This window comes from Etheostoma cragini, chromosome 19 (genome assembly GCF_013103735.1).
Source record: "Etheostoma cragini isolate CJK2018 chromosome 19, CSU_Ecrag_1.0, whole genome shotgun sequence".
Classification (NCBI taxonomy): Eukaryota; Metazoa; Chordata; class Actinopteri; order Perciformes; family Percidae; genus Etheostoma; species Etheostoma cragini.
The window spans coordinates 2882863-2900826 of record NC_048425.1 but is presented as its reverse complement, the minus strand read 5'-3'; the positions used below and the strand labels follow the sequence as shown (position 1 = coordinate 2900826).

The window sequence follows — 17964 nt, the reverse complement described above, 5'->3', positions numbered from 1 at the left end:
CCATTTAAGAAGCATTTCTCAGCTGGGTACCGGGGGGGGAATATCCCCAAATGTCTGTCTGCTAAGGTAGCAGATGGAGCCACAGTTTAAGGATTTATTATCATCATTATACAACACAGGATTGCACGATGAAATGTTGTTATAGCCCCCTCCATGCTGCACGAAGATAATGTATAGTATATATATATATATATAATGTATACTGGTGCAGCAGAACCTGCAATTTCCTTTTCTGTGCATTCTTTTTCATTGTCAAAACCTGGCACCTACATTACCCACGATGCAACTCAATCGAGAGTGAGTTGAGTGTGTCACATTCGTAGACTGTATTCGGTCTATGGACGCACTAGATGGCAGCTAATGTAGCCTGCAGCAGCAAACTCCAGAGGTCTTTAGAAATCCACAACCACACATCCACATTTGTTTCTTTTGGTTTTTTTTCAAATTTCTTCAGCCCCAACCTTTGCTAACTTAAGTGACATGACTTGAAGTAATTCATCAGACTTCACACAGCTCCTTTTGGAGACACTAAACTCTTTATGGTACTTTCATGTATACAAAAGCACTCACTAACACCTGTAAACAGCCTTTGAGGTTTAAAAGGCTGAATTTTAATGATGTATGGCATCACTTCACAATTGTTTTTTGTAGTTCCTTTTTATTTCTTGGCCTCTTCTTTTCAAACAATGTCCCGTATCTCAAGTATCTAAAGACTGGAGCAGCTGTACTCTAATGAAGGAATGTCTGTTCTAGACAGTACAAACATTCAGATTTAAAAAAACGTATCATCAAGAAGACGTAGGACAAGAGGTGGATGCTGCTTTGTGGATGTGTGTGGTCGGATGCTTTTGAATGTGTGGAGGAGGTAGTGGCTTGTGTGTGTGTGCGTGTGCGTGTGTGTGTGTGTGTGTGTGTGGGGGGGGGGGGGGGGGGGGGGGGGGGGGGGGGGGTGAATGTGAAAATGAGTGATTGCATCTCCATATTCTCTCTCAAAGCTGCCACCAGTGATTTCCGAATCATAACCATAATCTCTTGGAAAAATAACAAAACCATCTGTTCTCCTTTGTCGTCTCTACCACTCTTTGAAACACTGGGCTACTAAATGCTTTTGATAAAAAAAGAAACAACAATTGATCATCAGCTGGTTGTATTGCTCATGATAAAAATATATATCGCTCCTCGGAGTCTGGTGGCTTTGAAGAGAGCAGAGATAACGGCCTCAGTTCCCCGCTGTTAAGGGCTGTCTGACTGAAAGTTAAAGCAGTGAAAATATTCTAAATATAGTGTACACTTTAACTGATATAGATGTTTTTAGGTTTCTAAAATATGTTTAGCTGCAGCCCCTACCCACAGCAGTACATTGCTTAGCTTACGTGTCGGTACTCCTGCCTGGGGGCGTGCCAACTGCCATCTACTATAGGGAGGTGCTACACGGAGTATGGAGAAGTATGTGTCTACACACAATCATAAAAACTCAGTAGAGCAGGTATTCTGGGGAGAACAGAAGAAATAGAAATTAACTTGTGAATTATTTACAATAAAACCTGACTTTGACTAAAGTCAGTGGGACAGAAGAAATGTGTTCTCTCTGCTCTGCGCCCGAGGCTGCTGCCAAAAGAAAAAAATATTCAACAAAAGTTAGTTTGGTCACGGAGCAGGAGGCGAGCAAACTGAATCCACTGATGGATGACAATAATGTGCTCACACAAGCATGACTGTGTGTGTGTGTGTGTGTTTCAGGATTCATCTGGGCAGAGATTAAGGAGATGTGGGACGGGGGATTCACAGAGTACATCCACGACTGGTGGAACCTGATGGACTTCGCTATGAACTCACTCTACCTGGCCACCATATCACTGAAGATAGTGGCCTACGTTAAGGTAAACTACACACTACATTTGTCTGGCAGCTTCACTACTTTCCAGATGACAGTTTTTCCTCCCCTTCCTGTCCAGTGACAACCATCTATCTCCAGATGTGTTGATGTTGAATGTATGTGATAAACTGATGGATGAAGTTTTCCTTAATGTGTTGAGAATATCCTCCTCCTTCTTCTTAAGCTTTAAAAAAGATCAGCTGGAAAATGCATCGTCAAAAAGCTGGAAACACGCCTGTTTTTCTGACACCAGCAAAACTTTATAAACCTTTCAGAGCCACGCGGTATTCACAGGACAGCAACACGACAGACACATGGTGATCTTGTAGAATATGATGCATTGCTGTGGATGAGAACTAGCCAACAGTATATAAAGGAGTTAAAATGAGCACTAGACTATATGGACTGACCTTTAAAATAACAAACTGGAGTCATTTCTATTTGACGCAATCATTTTCTCACTTTCAAAGCACATTTTTCATCTGTAATGGTACTCTGCATGCATACAAGATCTATTTATTTATTAAGAGCCAATAGTGTAATAATACACACACACACACACACATACACACCAGACGGCCGGGCCATCTGCAGCAGCTGTGAGTCACTGATGGTGGCGGGTGGCCCTCCTCCACAGGTCCCACACACACACACACACACACAGTTTTATAAGCACAACTATATCCTTATATGCATACACTAACAGAAATACAAGAACACACACAGAGACACAAATGCAAACACACACCTGCTGATGGCCTCTTGCAAAATCTTGCTTTATCATTGTGTGTGTGTGTGTGTGTGTGTGTGTGTGTGTGTGTGTGTGTGTGTGTGTGTGAGAGAGACAGAGAGACAGACAGCCATTTGAGAAAAGGTGTGAGTGAGTCTTTAAATTAATAGGTGTGCATCTGTGTCCTTGTGTGAATGGTAATAGCGGCAGAGCTAGCAAGACAGACGACCTGTGGAAGTCTAATGGCTGAATTTAGAATGAGGAGAAAGCCAAGCCCAAGACAACTGAGACGGAAGTGGAGATAGAAAATGGTAGTTGGGAGCGTGATGGAGAGTGGCAGATATATGAATAATATAAAGCATTTTATGTTGAATGCGGGACACTGAGTGTCTTAATAGGATATGTGTTAGCTGTAAAAGGCCAGAGAGATAGGTTGGAGCTAGCTCAAAAAGTAAAATCTTAAATTCATTCCTAAAACCTGCTGCTGCCATCTCCTTAATATTGTGCTGTAATTCTAAACTCCGGTGGGTTTCTGAGGACTCTGGTTCTGCAGGGTAAATCCAGACAGCTAGCTAGACTATCTGTTTAATCTGAGCTTTCTGTTGCACAACTAAAACAACTTTTGAACGCACACGTTACATAAAAACAAGTTCCTTCCCAAGGCCATTTTGCAGCGGCACGGCAGCGCTCTCCGGTGCTTGGCGCCGCCCATGATGATTACAATTGGTTTAAAAAACACTCCAATAAATGCCACAGTTTATGCCAGAATGCTGTGTGGACTAGCCAGACCCTCCTCCGCAGCGCTGCGAGACTAACGCGTCCTAAACTAACCGCTGTCCTGATCAATGTTCTCTTCTGATCTCCTCATCCTTTCCTCCCTTGCCTCACTCCTCCTCTCTTTTATCCCCATGTCTCTCCTTCCTCCAGTATAACTCCTCTCGTCCCAGGGAGGAGTGGGAGATGTGGCACCCCACGCTGATAGCCGAGGCTCTGTTCGCCATCGCCAACATCTTCAGCTCGCTCAGACTCATCTCCCTCTTTACAGCCAACTCCCACCTCGGGCCACTGCAGATCTCACTGGGCAGGATGCTGCTGGACATCCTCAAGTTCCTCTTCATTTACTGTCTGGTAAGACGTTGTTATCCTCCTCACATAGGACACAAAGCTGCAGTGTGAAACACCCACTCACACCTTACAGGCTACTTCACAATTTACTAAGATTCAGTTTTGTATGTGTGTGTGTTTTTGCTCTTTAACGTTTATTATATATATAACGTAGTATTTGGTTGTAAAGGGGACTTATTATGCTTTTCATTATTTTCTCTCATATGTAATGTATATGTAATTTATAAGGGTATAATATGAATGTATGTAAGTTAAAAATTAAGTACATTTACTTAGTTACTGCATTTAAAGTACAAATATGAGGTACCTGCACTTAAGTCGTTTCTTTTTATTCCACTTTCTTTGCTAATGCTACTCTATTATCTGCATTTACCTGACAGCTTTAGTTACCATACAAATTAAATTCATGTTTGCACACAAAACGTCTGATGTATTAAACTCCCCAAAAGTTTATACAAGTACGGTTAAGATGATTAGTCGATTAGTTGGAATGAGTTGGTCTTTTAAACAAAATTGCCAAACATTCATTGCATATTTAATGTAGCATAGTAATGTTTTGCATTTCAGCAAACTGACATATTACCATTTAGTTCACAGTGTGATGGAAACACTGTCCTGAGTTTTAAAGTTTAAAGTGGGAATTGTGACCTAATAAAAAATCACCAGACTCAACTGAAGAAATGAATATATCCGTTTCAAATTCTGTGACTTTCCATGAAAGGACTGTTAGAGTATTTTCCCTCCATCTAGTGCATATTTCCCCATGCTCTGAACAACACTCGGCATCTTTGATGATGTAGAGCGCAAGAAAATCCTTCACCGATGGCAGAAGGACACAACAGGCCCATTTCATTACATCCAGAACCCATTATTCCCTCTCAGGGGAACTCCTAACCCACAACGCAATTCACATGAGAACTGCTCAGCTCCCTGTAGTCCTAAAATCAATCCCAAAGAGCCCCGAAGGCACAGAAGCTCCGCTGACATTATGCTCACTCAGTTGCAGCTTTTACGTAATGCTCCTGCTCCTGTTTGAGGAGAAGGTGGGTTTTCAAAATGCCCTGGAGGAGCAGAGGGTCAATCCCTGTATCAGAAGTTACTGTTGTGAGATCCAGAACGGCTTCATTTCAAACTAAGAAAAGCTAGTCACATAAGTACTTACTTGTTGTTTTCTTAGATACATTGTGTTAGAAATGATCTCTCCTGGTATAAAAGTGCATTCTGTTTTGTACTTTGATATCGGATTTTCTGAGGTCAAAGTCGGGAACACGCCACCCTAACCTTGGATTTCGGAGTACCATGAGCTACAAATCCAACATGGCTGCTTCATGCATCATCAGTTCTGAAACCCGTAGACATATACAGTTTTCAGCACTTGTGTGTTATTTGTGTCTCATTAAATCAGTCGATCACACAGTGCAGTCCCTATTCTATCTGTGGACATGTTGTTACGCTGTTTGTGTGCACAAAAAACTGCGTAATGCGTTGTTATAAACTGGCATTGCTAATAATGGCTAACTTGGCTAAAAGCTAATGAAAACAGTCAAAGTCCGACTTGTAAATGGGACGTATTCAGCTCGGGTGACATCATTCACAGCTTTGGTGATCTAAGGTGAAAGTAACGCTCTATAAGTGAACATCACCATGCTTATGTGTTTCCTGTGTAGGTCCTGCTGGCGTTTGCCAATGGTCTGAACCAGCTGTATTTCTACTATGAGACCAAGGCCTCAGAAGAACCCAACAACTGCAAGGGCATCCGCTGTGAGAGGCAGAACAACGCCTTCTCAACGTGAGTGCCCCCCCCCCCCCCCCCCCCCCCCCCCCCCCCCCCCCCCCCCCCCCCAATCTCCTTGTGTGTGTTTTACCTAACCTTCACCAGTCTGATACACATATAAAAAAAATTCCACATGTATTTTTCAAAATTGAAAAAGATTTTGGATATATTGTAATATCGTAAGTGTTGTCTTTTCCTGGTTTTACAGGCTGCAACAGAGTAAAGTGAAGTCATTGAACTAACCAGACAGCTCTAGCTGTTCTATTATTTACCTTTACCCACTAAGTTATTAAATCATTTCATCATTTCAAAGCACCAATAGTCAACCATACAATATTGTCGCAATATCGAAATTGAGGTATTTGAGCAAGAATATCGTGATATTTGATTTTGTCTATATCGCTCAGCCCTAATATATGGTCATAAATGTCTGGACTTCTTATCCATTCATTATAAAAGCCCTTCCAGTAGTGTAGTGTCAGGTCTGTAGTTTTGTCTCTGGATGAAAAAAAAGTGGTGTTTACTCATAACAGCTGTGATAAAATCAGCCAGCGGTGATGTAAACGTCCATTTTTAATGCAGCCGATGGCTGAGAAACCGGTGTGTGTGTCTAGAGGTGCTGCGTCGACACACGCACACACACACACAAACCCTGCTCTTACAGATATGGAAGCGATGTTCGTTGTCGAGGAGGAGCTCAGGCCTACTCAGAAGACGTGAAGAATATTAATGTGAGATGTGAGACAGGTGAAATCTGCAAAAGCAAGTCAAGGTTTAGCTTAATGAAAGGCCAAGTTTGAATTATGGCTTATATGGCAGATCTGCATCACACACACACACACACACACACACACAGATCCAGTGTTTCTTTGCTGAGGGAGGCAGAGTGATAGCCAAGTCGAGTCAGCCGCATATTGATGAGGCGTGGGGTTTGTTTTAGATAATAGCCGTATTGATTCCATTACAGTAAAGCGCTCGGGACATCAATAGGATGCCAAGATCACCCTTTTTAAAGGTGTACTCTTTAGGATTTTGTAATAAAAGCGATAAAGAGAAGTAGGCAAAAGATGCACAAATTTAGTGAAATCACCTATTTATTTTCACTGACTTACATTAGATAGGCTGTTTTAGGTTTGAGCTAAATGTTCTTATTGAACATGTTTGCAATTTTCAGTCAATCAGTCAACTCTATTTGTTTAACACCTTTCTTACAGGTTAATGCAGGTCAGTGCAGAGCGTAAGAACAACAGAAAAGACATAAACAATTCAACAGCTTGAGACCGATGCATGCAGGATTATAAAAAGGATGAAGTGTGGGAAAATACATTTAAAATCTAAAATAACAGCAATAGTAGTAAAACGGAAAACTACAAAAACAAACTAGATAAAGTAGAGTGAAAAGAAAAAACGACAAAGAAATTATTACAAAATATATTTTAATGCTATTTAATGGTTAATGCTAATAAATAAAAGCTGGATAAAAAAACAAAATAAAAAAAGATAAATAAAATGTATAAATGGAAAAAATTATAAAATAAAGACTGACAGAATCAAAGATACAATAAGAATAGAAAAGAATAACATTTTATAACATAAATTGAATAATGTAAGTGAGTAAAATGATGTAATATCTCCAAAACCTTCCTAATTGAGAAGCCCGGCTAAGTGGGTCGGTTTTAAGTTTACGTTTAAAAAACATTTTGCTGCAGCAGCTGTTTCCAGATCCTCAGACTGTGGCAGACGGAGCGTAACACCTCAAAGCTGCCTCACCAAAGGGTGGTTGCCAAAGCACTCGGTTATGTTATTAAGACATTCAAATTTGGGTTAAATATTGAAAATGTAATTCAAAGCTGAGTGGAGGCACAAGATCTTAAAGTCTTTGGCAACCTCCTCGCTAGGATGCTGAAAAAGATAAAACACACTCAGCGAAACATGACTTGAAAGAACCAAATAATACCGTGTTGATCAGCTGCTCTCAGAGTTCCTCCTCCCCACGTCGGCCCTGACGTGAAGGAAATCAGCCTCATGCTGAAGCTAAATGAGCGAGCAGATCACTGCTGTGACAGCTCAGATGATGCATTATGCAAAGCAGAGCGATCGCGGCCCTGCGAGCGGCCCAGCCTGCATCAACATTCATGAGTGTACAATGCAAGGCTTATTTCCCCTCTCTTTGTGTGTGTGTGTGTTAGCTTTGCATCCTGCCCCTGTAATTCACACACACTTATCAACATTATTTGGCGAGATAATTTCCTGTTTCTGCTCTCAGGTGTCTCACCCATCCTCTTCTCACTCATCTGTACTTCACACACACTTATCACCGTTAATGTGCTACATAGTTTTACACCATTCAGTGTGTGTGTGTGTGTGTGTGTGTGTGTCTCACTCTCTTTACTGCACGCTCCCTTTTTCTGCCTTCACACAAAAGCTGTTAATACTCCTTCACCGTCTTTCACACAACCCTCAGTCTATTTTCTTTCACACACACAATTCTCTCTCTTTCTCTCTTGCTCTCTGTCTCTCTGTTTCTCTCTGATTTGCAAACCTTCTACATTATGTCTCAGCCTCAGCCTCAGTCTCAGCATGGGTGCTACTGGGAGTCTGAGCACAAATTTAACATGCTGACCTTTACCAACAAATACTCTTGGGAACTATAAAGTCATATTGGCTGTTTTACAAATGACAAGGACTAATTCAATTGTGGAAAATCCTATTCTATGCTATTCCAACATTGAGAACAAATGCTAGCACTGCAAAGAAAATCAAAAACACAAAGACAGACTTATTAGAAAGAGTCTGAAAGAGAGTCTGACAATAAACGCAATAAAACACTTTGAAATGTTGGCAAAGCGTTTAATAGATGAGAGAAAATGTTGCTAATAGTTTAGCTTTCTGTTTACCGTAGCCAAGGGCTCACGGCTGTGGCTAATTTAATAGGGTAAATAGACTACCTTTCTACCTTTACCGGACAAAGCGCTTTGCAATTTGCATCTCATTTACCCCTTCACACACACACACACACACACACACATCCATGCAACACGCCGGCCCGGCTATTGCATCTGGACAATGCACCGGACGGTGCAGTGGAGAGAGAGGAAAAAAGAGAGAGGGTTGTGTGTCTGTTGTTGAGTATGAAGGGTTGCAGTAACGCTATAGCTCTGAACGTTGCAGCGCAGTCAGTTTTTATCTGTCAGTGATCATGATGCTACAACTCCTCAAGACCCGAGCCAAATTCCTGTGTCTTGCTGGCCGGCTGGTTTAAAGTGCTGTAGGTAGGGTTGTGAAGACCAGGCTCACTTACTTAAGGTCGGCTGGCAGTCGGCTTGCTTTAAGGTGCAACATCTATTTTAATTTCACACAAAAGCTGCTGCTCAAGTTTTGCTTCAGTGATCTTTAAGTGATAGTGATAAGTGCACAATGACGTCACTAATATGTAAATAAGCATAAGGCTAGAGCTAGAGCCTCCGATCACAGTATTCTATCTCAAAATGCTTTAAAAAGAAAACCGGATTTAATTCTCAGACATTACTGCAATATAATGGCATCAGGCTCACAGTCGCGATGGTTACGGGTTACAGTTTGAAGGGAGGTGCTGCGGTCTGAGAGGGGAGAACTGCAGGACCAGGTCTGGGTTTTACGATGCTGATTGTAACAGACTGCGCTACCCAGTTTTAGCTGTGCACTAGTGCCAAGTTCCTCCCACACTACTGCAGAGCTGCAACAGTGAAATGACTGAGTGGCTGTGGGGATCAGCTGTAGCAGCTAGTGACTCTACTTAGTGAAGAGGGAGAAAAGAGGGAGGGAGAGGTGAGAGGAGAGGAAATGAGAAAGTAAAAGGAGAGACCCAAATCAATGGAGAGGAAACAAGGAGAGGATACAAGAGGGGGGGGAGGAAAACAAGTAGAGGGGAGGAAATAAGAGACGGAGAGGTGAGGAGGAGAGGGAAGAAGAAAAGAGACATAAGGGATAGTAAACAAGGAGAGGAAAGAAGGGCTAAATGGGAATGAGAGAGAAAATGAGAAGAGGAAGGGAGAGGAGAGGAACAAGCAAAGAAGAGGAGGGGAGAGAAAACAAAGGTGGAGAATAGAAAACAAAACAGAAAATAACTACAAAATGATAATCACCTCTTGTTAAAAGGTTTAACCAAGAAAACAAAACAAAGAGGAGTGCAAGAGGAAGTATAGAAAGAGTGAGAGGAAAAGAAGGAAGGGCTTAGGGCTGGGAGGAGGTCGGAGAAAGAAAAGGAAAGTAGAGGAGGTAATGAAGGAGAGACGAATTAAAGACTAATGGATGCTAGAGATTGATTAAACTGTGCTTGATGAAAGAAGCAAATGTGAGAGAGAGAGAGAGAGAGAGGGGGGGGGGGTTATTTGTCTTTCTTTTTCCTTTTAGTGTCCATCTTTTTTCTCGTTTCATAACTGTGATGCAACATCACGCTTGGTTGCTTCATTCATCATTGCTCTATCTTCATTTGCACACTCATCAGTCTCTCGCCCTCCCTCTCATTGAGTATACACAGAAACACACATATTTCACTTGTACACTCAGAGGAAATTCACTCCATCACACACACACACACACACACATCAACCGCACACTGTACACTGATTGGTATAGTGATCATTCACACCTACCAGTACCTACCTTGCTGGAACACACACACACACACACACATGCGCACACACACACTCCTACTACACACTGCTATGCATATTTTATGCAGCACAAATATAACACCCTGCAGACAAAACCTTCTCTCTCTCTCTCTCTCTCTCTCTCTCTCTCTCCCTCTCTCTCTCTCTCTCTCTCTCTCTCTCTCTCTCTCTCTCTCTCTCTCTCCCTCTCTCTCTCCCTCTCTCTCTCTCTCCCTCTCTCTCTCTCTCTCTCTTTTACCTCTCTCTCTTTCATTCTTGTAATGTAGTGTCTGGGTTCTGCCAATTGTTGCTTCATCAAAAATTCAATAAGCTGCGCTGTAACTGTGACTGTCACACATACAGAGAGAGAGAAACAGAAGCTGGAGAGAGGAAGAGGAGGGGAATAAAACAAGGAGGTAAACAGAGGGATAATGTGACAGATAGATAGAGGGGAGGAAGGAAATACGTATGTATAGAGAATGTAATGAATCACTTTGAAACTGTAGTAGAAATGAAGAGATGTATTGTACATTGTCATTAGTTGTGTGAGCTGTTTCTCTGTAGTCTGTGTATTAGCAACATTAGATCGGCTGACAGGAAAGACACGGAAGCTAAGCAATGTACTGCTGAACGGGGGCATCAGCGTACTTTGTATTTCAGGAACCTAAAAACATCTATATCAGTGTAAGTTTACGCTATATTTAGAAAACTTTCACAGCTTTACCTTGCAGTCAGAACACAGGAGATGTGGGCGCCTGGTAAAGCGTGCGCCCATATATAAAGGTTTACTCCTCGACGCAGCGCCCGTGGGTTTGACTCCGGCCTGCAGCCCTTTGCTGCATGTCGTCTGCATAGAGGTTTATACAGCGAGCCAACGATTCCCAAGGCATGCATTGGGTGCGATTGCAGTGAGAGGAAAAACATCCTGCTCTGGGTGGGTGGCTATCTGCCTTGACCAATGGGCAGAGAGATGCACAGCCACTACAAACAATTGACATAGAAATAACAGTATATGCTATAGCAGAGGTCATAATGAAAGGACATGAGCAGTAGCAGTTCTGGTAATGGTAAAGAACTGCATTCTGGGAGGGCTGTTCTAGTTGGCTTAAAGGGGATCATGAGCTGCTTGTGTGGTGTTGACAGTGCTTTTTTCTTCTTGAATATACCAACTCACATTTCATAACAAACAGGTCGAAGTTGTTCAATTTAACAGCCAAGGTTAAGTTGGGCTTCCAGTTCCAGAAAAGGCAGAAGTAGCCCAGGTCATCCAAAAACTGAGTAATTTACTGTAATTTATAGGCGTTTTGCCTAAATTTCAAACATATTCAAATTGTTTCAATCATCTACCTCGGACCATCATACTGTGACTTGAATGGAAATTATTTATTTTTGCGGAGGAATTAAACAATTTTCACGGAGTGACTGCAACAGGAGGGGTTTATTTTGAGCTGGGACTGTGCGTAACGTTGGAATCACGCGGAACAAAAGGAAGAAGACACTTTGGTTTTGGGTAGGACGCATGAAAGTGACGGACACAGGAAGTGGTTTGGCTTACTGTGTTGGTTCCAAGACAACATTTTAAACAAGCGTTTAGTCGTCATGGCGTTTTAACAATAGCATTTAAATAGACCCCAACGTTGGTGAATCTGAACAAACCCTTTAAAACACCAAAGTTACAATAACACTAACTAACTGATGAAGGCAGAGGTAGACCACCAACTCCTGTGTACTTTGAGGTAACATTAGTTTTTTTGTCAAAACACTCAATCATACTAATAGTACGAGTCTTGTCTTGAAATAAACAGCAGTGATGTGATTATTCCAAGACAACGATCTGTAATGCTGTGTTGTTGAAACATCTCTTAATGTGTGTTTACTTTTTTCTTTGACTTTAAATGGTTGTAAATGTTGAAAACATGTTGATGTACAGTATGTGTTACCATCTGGATGATGGGCAAGCACGTTGTTAGTTAAGCATCATTAAGACGGATTCTTTCTTACTGTGAGCTATTAACTGTTCCCGCAGCTCCTTTTGTTCCTGAGGTCTTTAAGTAAAAAATAAAGCGATAAATGTAGATTTTAGCATTTAGTTTGAACAGTACTAAGCCACTTCTCAAATCTTTTAACTCTGCTTGACTCCTACTGAAAGGTTTGTTTACACCAAGAAGGATGTGAGCACATTTCCTCTCAGCCACTCACACATATTTACAAGTAGCTCATTAATTGGTTGTCTACAAGCATCTGACAATAAAATGTCTTCAGCTTAAATATGTTGTATTTTTGTTATTTGCTTATGGAGACAATCTGAGAAAGATGAATGTTACGGAGGTTCTTAAACTGACAAACTCCCTGCAAAGTAACCCTACAAGTTATTTTCATACGTCACTTTAAGTGTTCTCCTCTGATCTCAGATTGAGCGTCTGTCTATGAATCCTTTACCCTGTCTAACTTGCAAAAAAATACATAAAAAATAATACTAGGCATCATTTTGGTATTTCAAGTACCAAAATGTTGCCTACTATTAAACTTTATATAGAGCCTTCTCTATAGCTGCCCCCTCCCTCTAGAACTCTCTCCCCAAACACATCTGCGCCTGCACCAATCTGTCCAATCTTTAAATCGCAAGTCAAAACTCACCTTTTTAGAGGTTCTTTTAAAGCATTACTTCGTAGCTTTTTGATATTAATGTGCAATGTACGTTACATTAAAGCTGCTGCCAAATGAGTTGCTACAAAGCTAATTAAGACAATCAGCTGTACACTCGAGTGAAGATAATTACCTCTAAGACTTTTCCTCACAGCGGCATTCCTACGCTACTCTCTTTTACCGCTCGCTCTCCTCGCTTGATTATCAAATCACAACGAGAATTATCTCGAGACACTTTACAGCTAGACTTGGTCTGGACCACATTCTCTAATTTACAAAGAATTCCAGTAAATCCCCCAAGAGAAAGCAGTTAGCTTGTGGGAGAAAATGTTCTTTTTAGGAAGAAAAGTACCAATAATAGTCACAATAAAGATAATGGAACAAGGAATACCTTGAAAACCTTTAAAGCAAATGCAATTTTTTTATTATTATTATTAATTATTATATTTTTTTGCAAGACAGGAGTTTCTTTGCAACTTTTGACCTGCTTGTCCCCGTCTGACGCACCTTGTCTCACGTTTTAAATGTGCAAAGTATTTTTATTTTCTGAATAATCTTCAACCAAAATAAAAGTTCTCTCCGTTCCGTGTCCGCAGGTTATTCGAGACCCTCCAGTCTCTGTTCTGGTCGATATTCGGGCTGCTGAATCTGTACGTCACCAACGTGAAGGCCCGCCATGAGTTCACAGAGTTCGTCGGGGCGACCATGTTCGGGACGTACAACGTCATCTCGCTGGTGGTTCTGCTCAACATGCTCATCGCCATGATGAACAACTCCTACCAGCTCATCGCTGTAAGTCCCAACGTTAAATGGTGACTGAAACAATTCTTCAACTGTTTTTACTTTTGTTTTTACTTTTTTGCACCTCATTAAGGTCCATTAGTGGTCATTCTGTGGTTGTTTTTGCATCTCTGGGATTTTTTTGCATCCTTTTGGAGTAACTTTGTGTTTCTTTGTGGTCATTTCTGGTCTGCTTTGGCGTGTTGCATCTATTTTTAAGTTTAGGTTTGTAGTCATTATGTTCATTTTTGGGGGTTTTGTGTCTATTTTAAGTCATTTAGCGTCTCTTTGTGATCGTTTTGTGTTTTGTTTTTTCAGCAACATTTGGTGAGTCAGGACCCCTGACCCCTTGGGCCCCTGGGCCTGTGCTCGGTAGGCCCGTTCAGTAATCCATCCATCCCCGTGACTTATTAGCAGACATTATTTTGATTTACGGCAATCATTCGCTCCAACTGCCGATCTCTCCAAAAGGAATGATCTTGTAGTCAGTACACTTAAACTCAAAGTCTTGAAGTCTGCACTAGTTCTAAATAAACATCTTACAACAGTTATTAGGCATCATGTCTCTTTAATTGCTTCACCAAATTTCATTTAAAAAATAAAATAGATCACCTCTAAGATTGTTACACGACCTCAAGCTGGGTTCTCTTCCTCCTGCAGGACCATGCCGACATTGAGTGGAAGTTTGCCCGCACCAAGTTGTGGATGAGCTACTTCGACGAGGGCGGCACGCTGCCGCCTCCGTTCAACATCATCCCCAGCCCCAAGTCCATCCTGTACCTGCTCGTGTGGCTCCACAACAAGCTGTGCAGAAGAGGCCATGCGCCCGGGGAGGAAACACACAAATGTGAAAACCTCCGGGAGTTCACGGTGAGTTTCATATTCTTATAAATCCTATTCTGTAATTTTTAGTTATTTCATTATGTAGTGCTCCTATGCAGGGGCGGAGCTGGAAGGGGGGCTCAATATGATTTAAATAAAAAAAGTTAAAGTAATAATAAATGTAATTTTTTATTTAGCAGAATAACATTGTGTTGTTGTATTCTAGCCAATATTTCCGATATTTCTCAGCAGATTTGTTTGGCTGTATTCTGATAATCAGGTGTTACCAACCTTTCTGCAATGAGCACTGTTTTTAAATTAACAGATGTGTTTCGGAGCAGGCAACCTGGAGGGGACATTGTATCTAAATTGCAGATCATAATTATTCTCACTAGGTATTTACATGGAAAGATGAAGTCTCCCATTAGTCTTGTTTGCATGTCCACGATCATTACATATTTGGTTCAGCTGTTTGCTCTTTGTCAGCTCTTTGTAAGAAAATGACTAATACTAAACACAAACCAAACCTGTAGTTGAACTGTTTTTGATGAAGTTACTTATAATTATAATTTAATAATAAAAAGCACGAGTATACAGACCTCTCAGCAACACTCAGTGAGGTGTGCTGTCCTCACAGATTTCCCGTACTATTAAATGCTGAGATGGGATTTCAATTTTTATTTATAGTATCAATTCATGATGATGAATAACTTGTGTCCTGATGATATATTTCATTTGAAATCAGTATAATGTTGTTGTAGACGTGACAGGAGTGATGAAGAAAAATGCCACACACACTGTATTTACATTTTTTTTTTATGGCAAAGTGATGTTTTTATCTCGGCCCGGTACCAAATCTTCCAAGGCCAGTACCAGAACCTAAAACATATTTATTATTTATAGCATTATGTCTAGTTGATCTTTTAAACGCAGCAGGTTTCCTCGCTGGTTTATCTCTGCCTTCATTGTTTGTGTCCTCCATGTTGAGCTTTCTGCGCCTCAGAGAAACAACATTTTAGTCATCTGTACCTTATATAAAAAAAAAAAAAACGTTGACTTTGAGTTTGATTGACAAGCTGCAGCTGCCCGGATCAAACCAGTGAGCGCTTTGGGACAGTCAGGGCAACTCACACGTCTCTCTGCTGCTCCACATCAGACAAAACAAAACTCCAAAGTTCACAAACTCAAGAAGAAATGTTTATTTATGCCCGTCACTCAGCAGTCAGGCAGACAAACTGCACGAGCCTCAGCCAGGCGAAAGGCCATATGCTGATATTCTAGTTAACAAGTCACTGGAGGATTCACATACAAACTGAGCTCTGGTTTACTGTGAACGCTGTATGTTTGAACATGCTCACCCTTCAGGGGAAATTCAGTTTCATTTTGTTCCGTTTGATGATAACCTCTCACCGGCATCATTGCATAGAGTCCAACAGGAACATAAGAAGCTCAGAGGATGACACAGATGGTAAACTAACACTGTCCTATTTTATGAACAAGTTGTATAAAGTAGCATAAGAAATAAATAAATTCATAGCAGAAGGGCTGAAGTGAGTGAGCGATGGGGATATATAATTTACAGAAACACAATCGGACGGGACCTGATCGGACATCAGCTGTGTGTCTTTGAGCACAGAGGGAACATCAGCAGATAAACACGTCCTGATGAACACATGAACACAGTCCAGTCATCTGGAGAGAGACTGTGAGCAGGCAGTGCACACACACACACACACACACACACACACACACTCTCTCTGACTGCAGCTGGCATGCTCACCTCAGCTGAAGTCAGCTGAGTTATATAAGCCAACCAGCCCACATAGCTTCACAGAGCCGCACAGCACCGCAGAGATATGATGAAGTCAGAGAGAGTGTGTGTGTGTGTGTGTGTGTGTTGACAGACTAAGCAGAAAATCAGCATGAGATATTGAGGGCAATGATAGGCGGAAATAGATGGATAGAGGAAGATATGGGGAGGATCACTGCAGGTTGACAAAACATTCATCTGTCTGTTTCTATATATATTTGTAGAGTTGTGTACTAACATGATCCCGAATGTTCATAGCCAAGGCAGTCTTAGCGTCATATCCTCTTTAAGCATGCGTCAGCGTCTTAGCTGTCTGCCAGAAACGATCATAAATTGACTTTCTTTATCCAGTTTTTAGCCACATTTTTACAATACACGTTTTTGAACTTGATGGTTTTCATCAATATGTCATTGGACGTCTGATTCTTAAGTTCTCAGAGAAACAAGACCGTATTATTTTCTTATTTTCCTGATATGGCTTTCTACAAGAACAAATGTAACAGATATAAGGCCAGTTTTCCTTGGATGAGAGAGGGTGTCAGACAAGGGTTTTCAAAGTCTTCTAGTGCATGGTCGACAAAAAGGTCCTTTATAGCAATCACTTATGAATCCAATCATATTCAAAATCTTCTATAATAAGAGGAGAGAGATTCTCTGATTATGGTTTAAAATAACATTGCAAAGGCTGTAGTGAGATATCTCGGTTTAAAGTTTATAACTTTAGCGAGGTTCACACATGGGAATCGTAACAATCTTCACACACTTTTGTTTTTATTTGCTGGAATAATACTTTTTTTTATTTTCTGTTTTGAATGTACATTTATCACATAGTCTGTTTTGTTTATTTTCTGTCTTTATTGTCTTCCTTTGCCAAGCCCTTAGTTACAAAAAGCTGCATAACTAAGTCTTCTATGTGTCTGGTTTGATGCTTCAGCTCTCTTAAAATAACCCTAATGCTCTAAACACAGCTGCACAGTTGGTTCCAACATTTGATGAGGTGAGAAGAGGAGACAGTTCTGCTCATATCTGCCTGTCACTGAGATGATTGTGGTTTAATAGGATGGAAGGATCTGTTAAACGCCTCGAAGTATAAATGAAGAGCAGAAGTTCCAAAGAAGTTATATGTTCATTTTTAATGGAGAGAACTGATTAACTGGAGTTCATTACTCTGCAGATCTCCAATATAAAGGATGTAGGCTGTGAAATTCTGATGTCTTTTGCTCCATCTCAATGCTAACAATCAGTTTTTAGAAGACGGCGTCACTAGTTACAGTTTTTGCCAATTGCTTACACAATGAAATCAAAAGTAATAAACGGCTTTTACGTGCGTTTAACCACATGATTGCTTATGAACACATTAGCCCAATCCCAAAGTCCGGACTCGCAGACTCACGGACTTTGGTGCGCATTCTTGTGTAATTCGTAAGGGCTCAGGGTTGTCCCAATGTTGAATATCTAAGGGCGTGAGGGTTTGAGTACACACTTACCGAGCCCTTTCTGTGAGTCTAGGTCAAAGCAGAGTTCACGAAAGGGATTTACCCACAGTTCAAAGCGTTGTGACGTTTGCCGCGGAGACCTTAGGGAAATCTGGAAAATACAAAGTTAAACAACAGTATGACACATGGCCATGGACCGGAACGGACCTGTTGTCCAGCTTTTAAAATAAGAGTTTGAAAAATGTTGAAATCAGGCAGCCGTCTCCTGGGCCTTGGCCGTGTGGAAAGCAACAAACTTAAAATGATAATACTCTAACCAGCAAGTGTCAAC

At 41.1% G+C, this 17964-nt stretch overlaps 1 protein-coding gene and 1 long non-coding RNA gene across 3 annotated transcripts in view; one reads left to right on the top strand and one right to left on the bottom strand.

Annotated features, from left to right (window-relative positions):
• Positions 1-17964, top strand: part of trpc5a (transient receptor potential cation channel, subfamily C, member 5a) — a 111386-nt gene that overhangs the window by 84735 nt on the left and 8687 nt on the right. Inside the window, exons 11-16 of one of the 2 annotated variants that reach the window (XM_034857067.1) lie at positions 1741-1880; positions 3534-3734; positions 5399-5520; positions 13382-13577; positions 13884-13892; positions 14226-14435. In XM_034857067.1, the coding sequence (XP_034712958.1) occupies positions 1741-1880; positions 3534-3734; positions 5399-5520; positions 13382-13577; positions 13884-13892; positions 14226-14435 (878 nt within the window). The remainder of the gene's footprint in view (positions 1-1740; positions 1881-3533; positions 3735-5398; positions 5521-13381; positions 13578-13883; positions 13893-14225; positions 14436-17964) is intronic. The other variant, XM_034857068.1, reaches the window with a different exon arrangement.
• LOC117935107 lies at positions 435-16580 on the bottom strand. The gene is made up of 3 exons (XR_004654669.1): positions 16568-16580; positions 12127-12131; positions 435-533 (listed from the first exon to the last, which is right to left on the bottom strand). It is a non-coding gene; the product is annotated as an uncharacterized LOC117935107 (long non-coding RNA).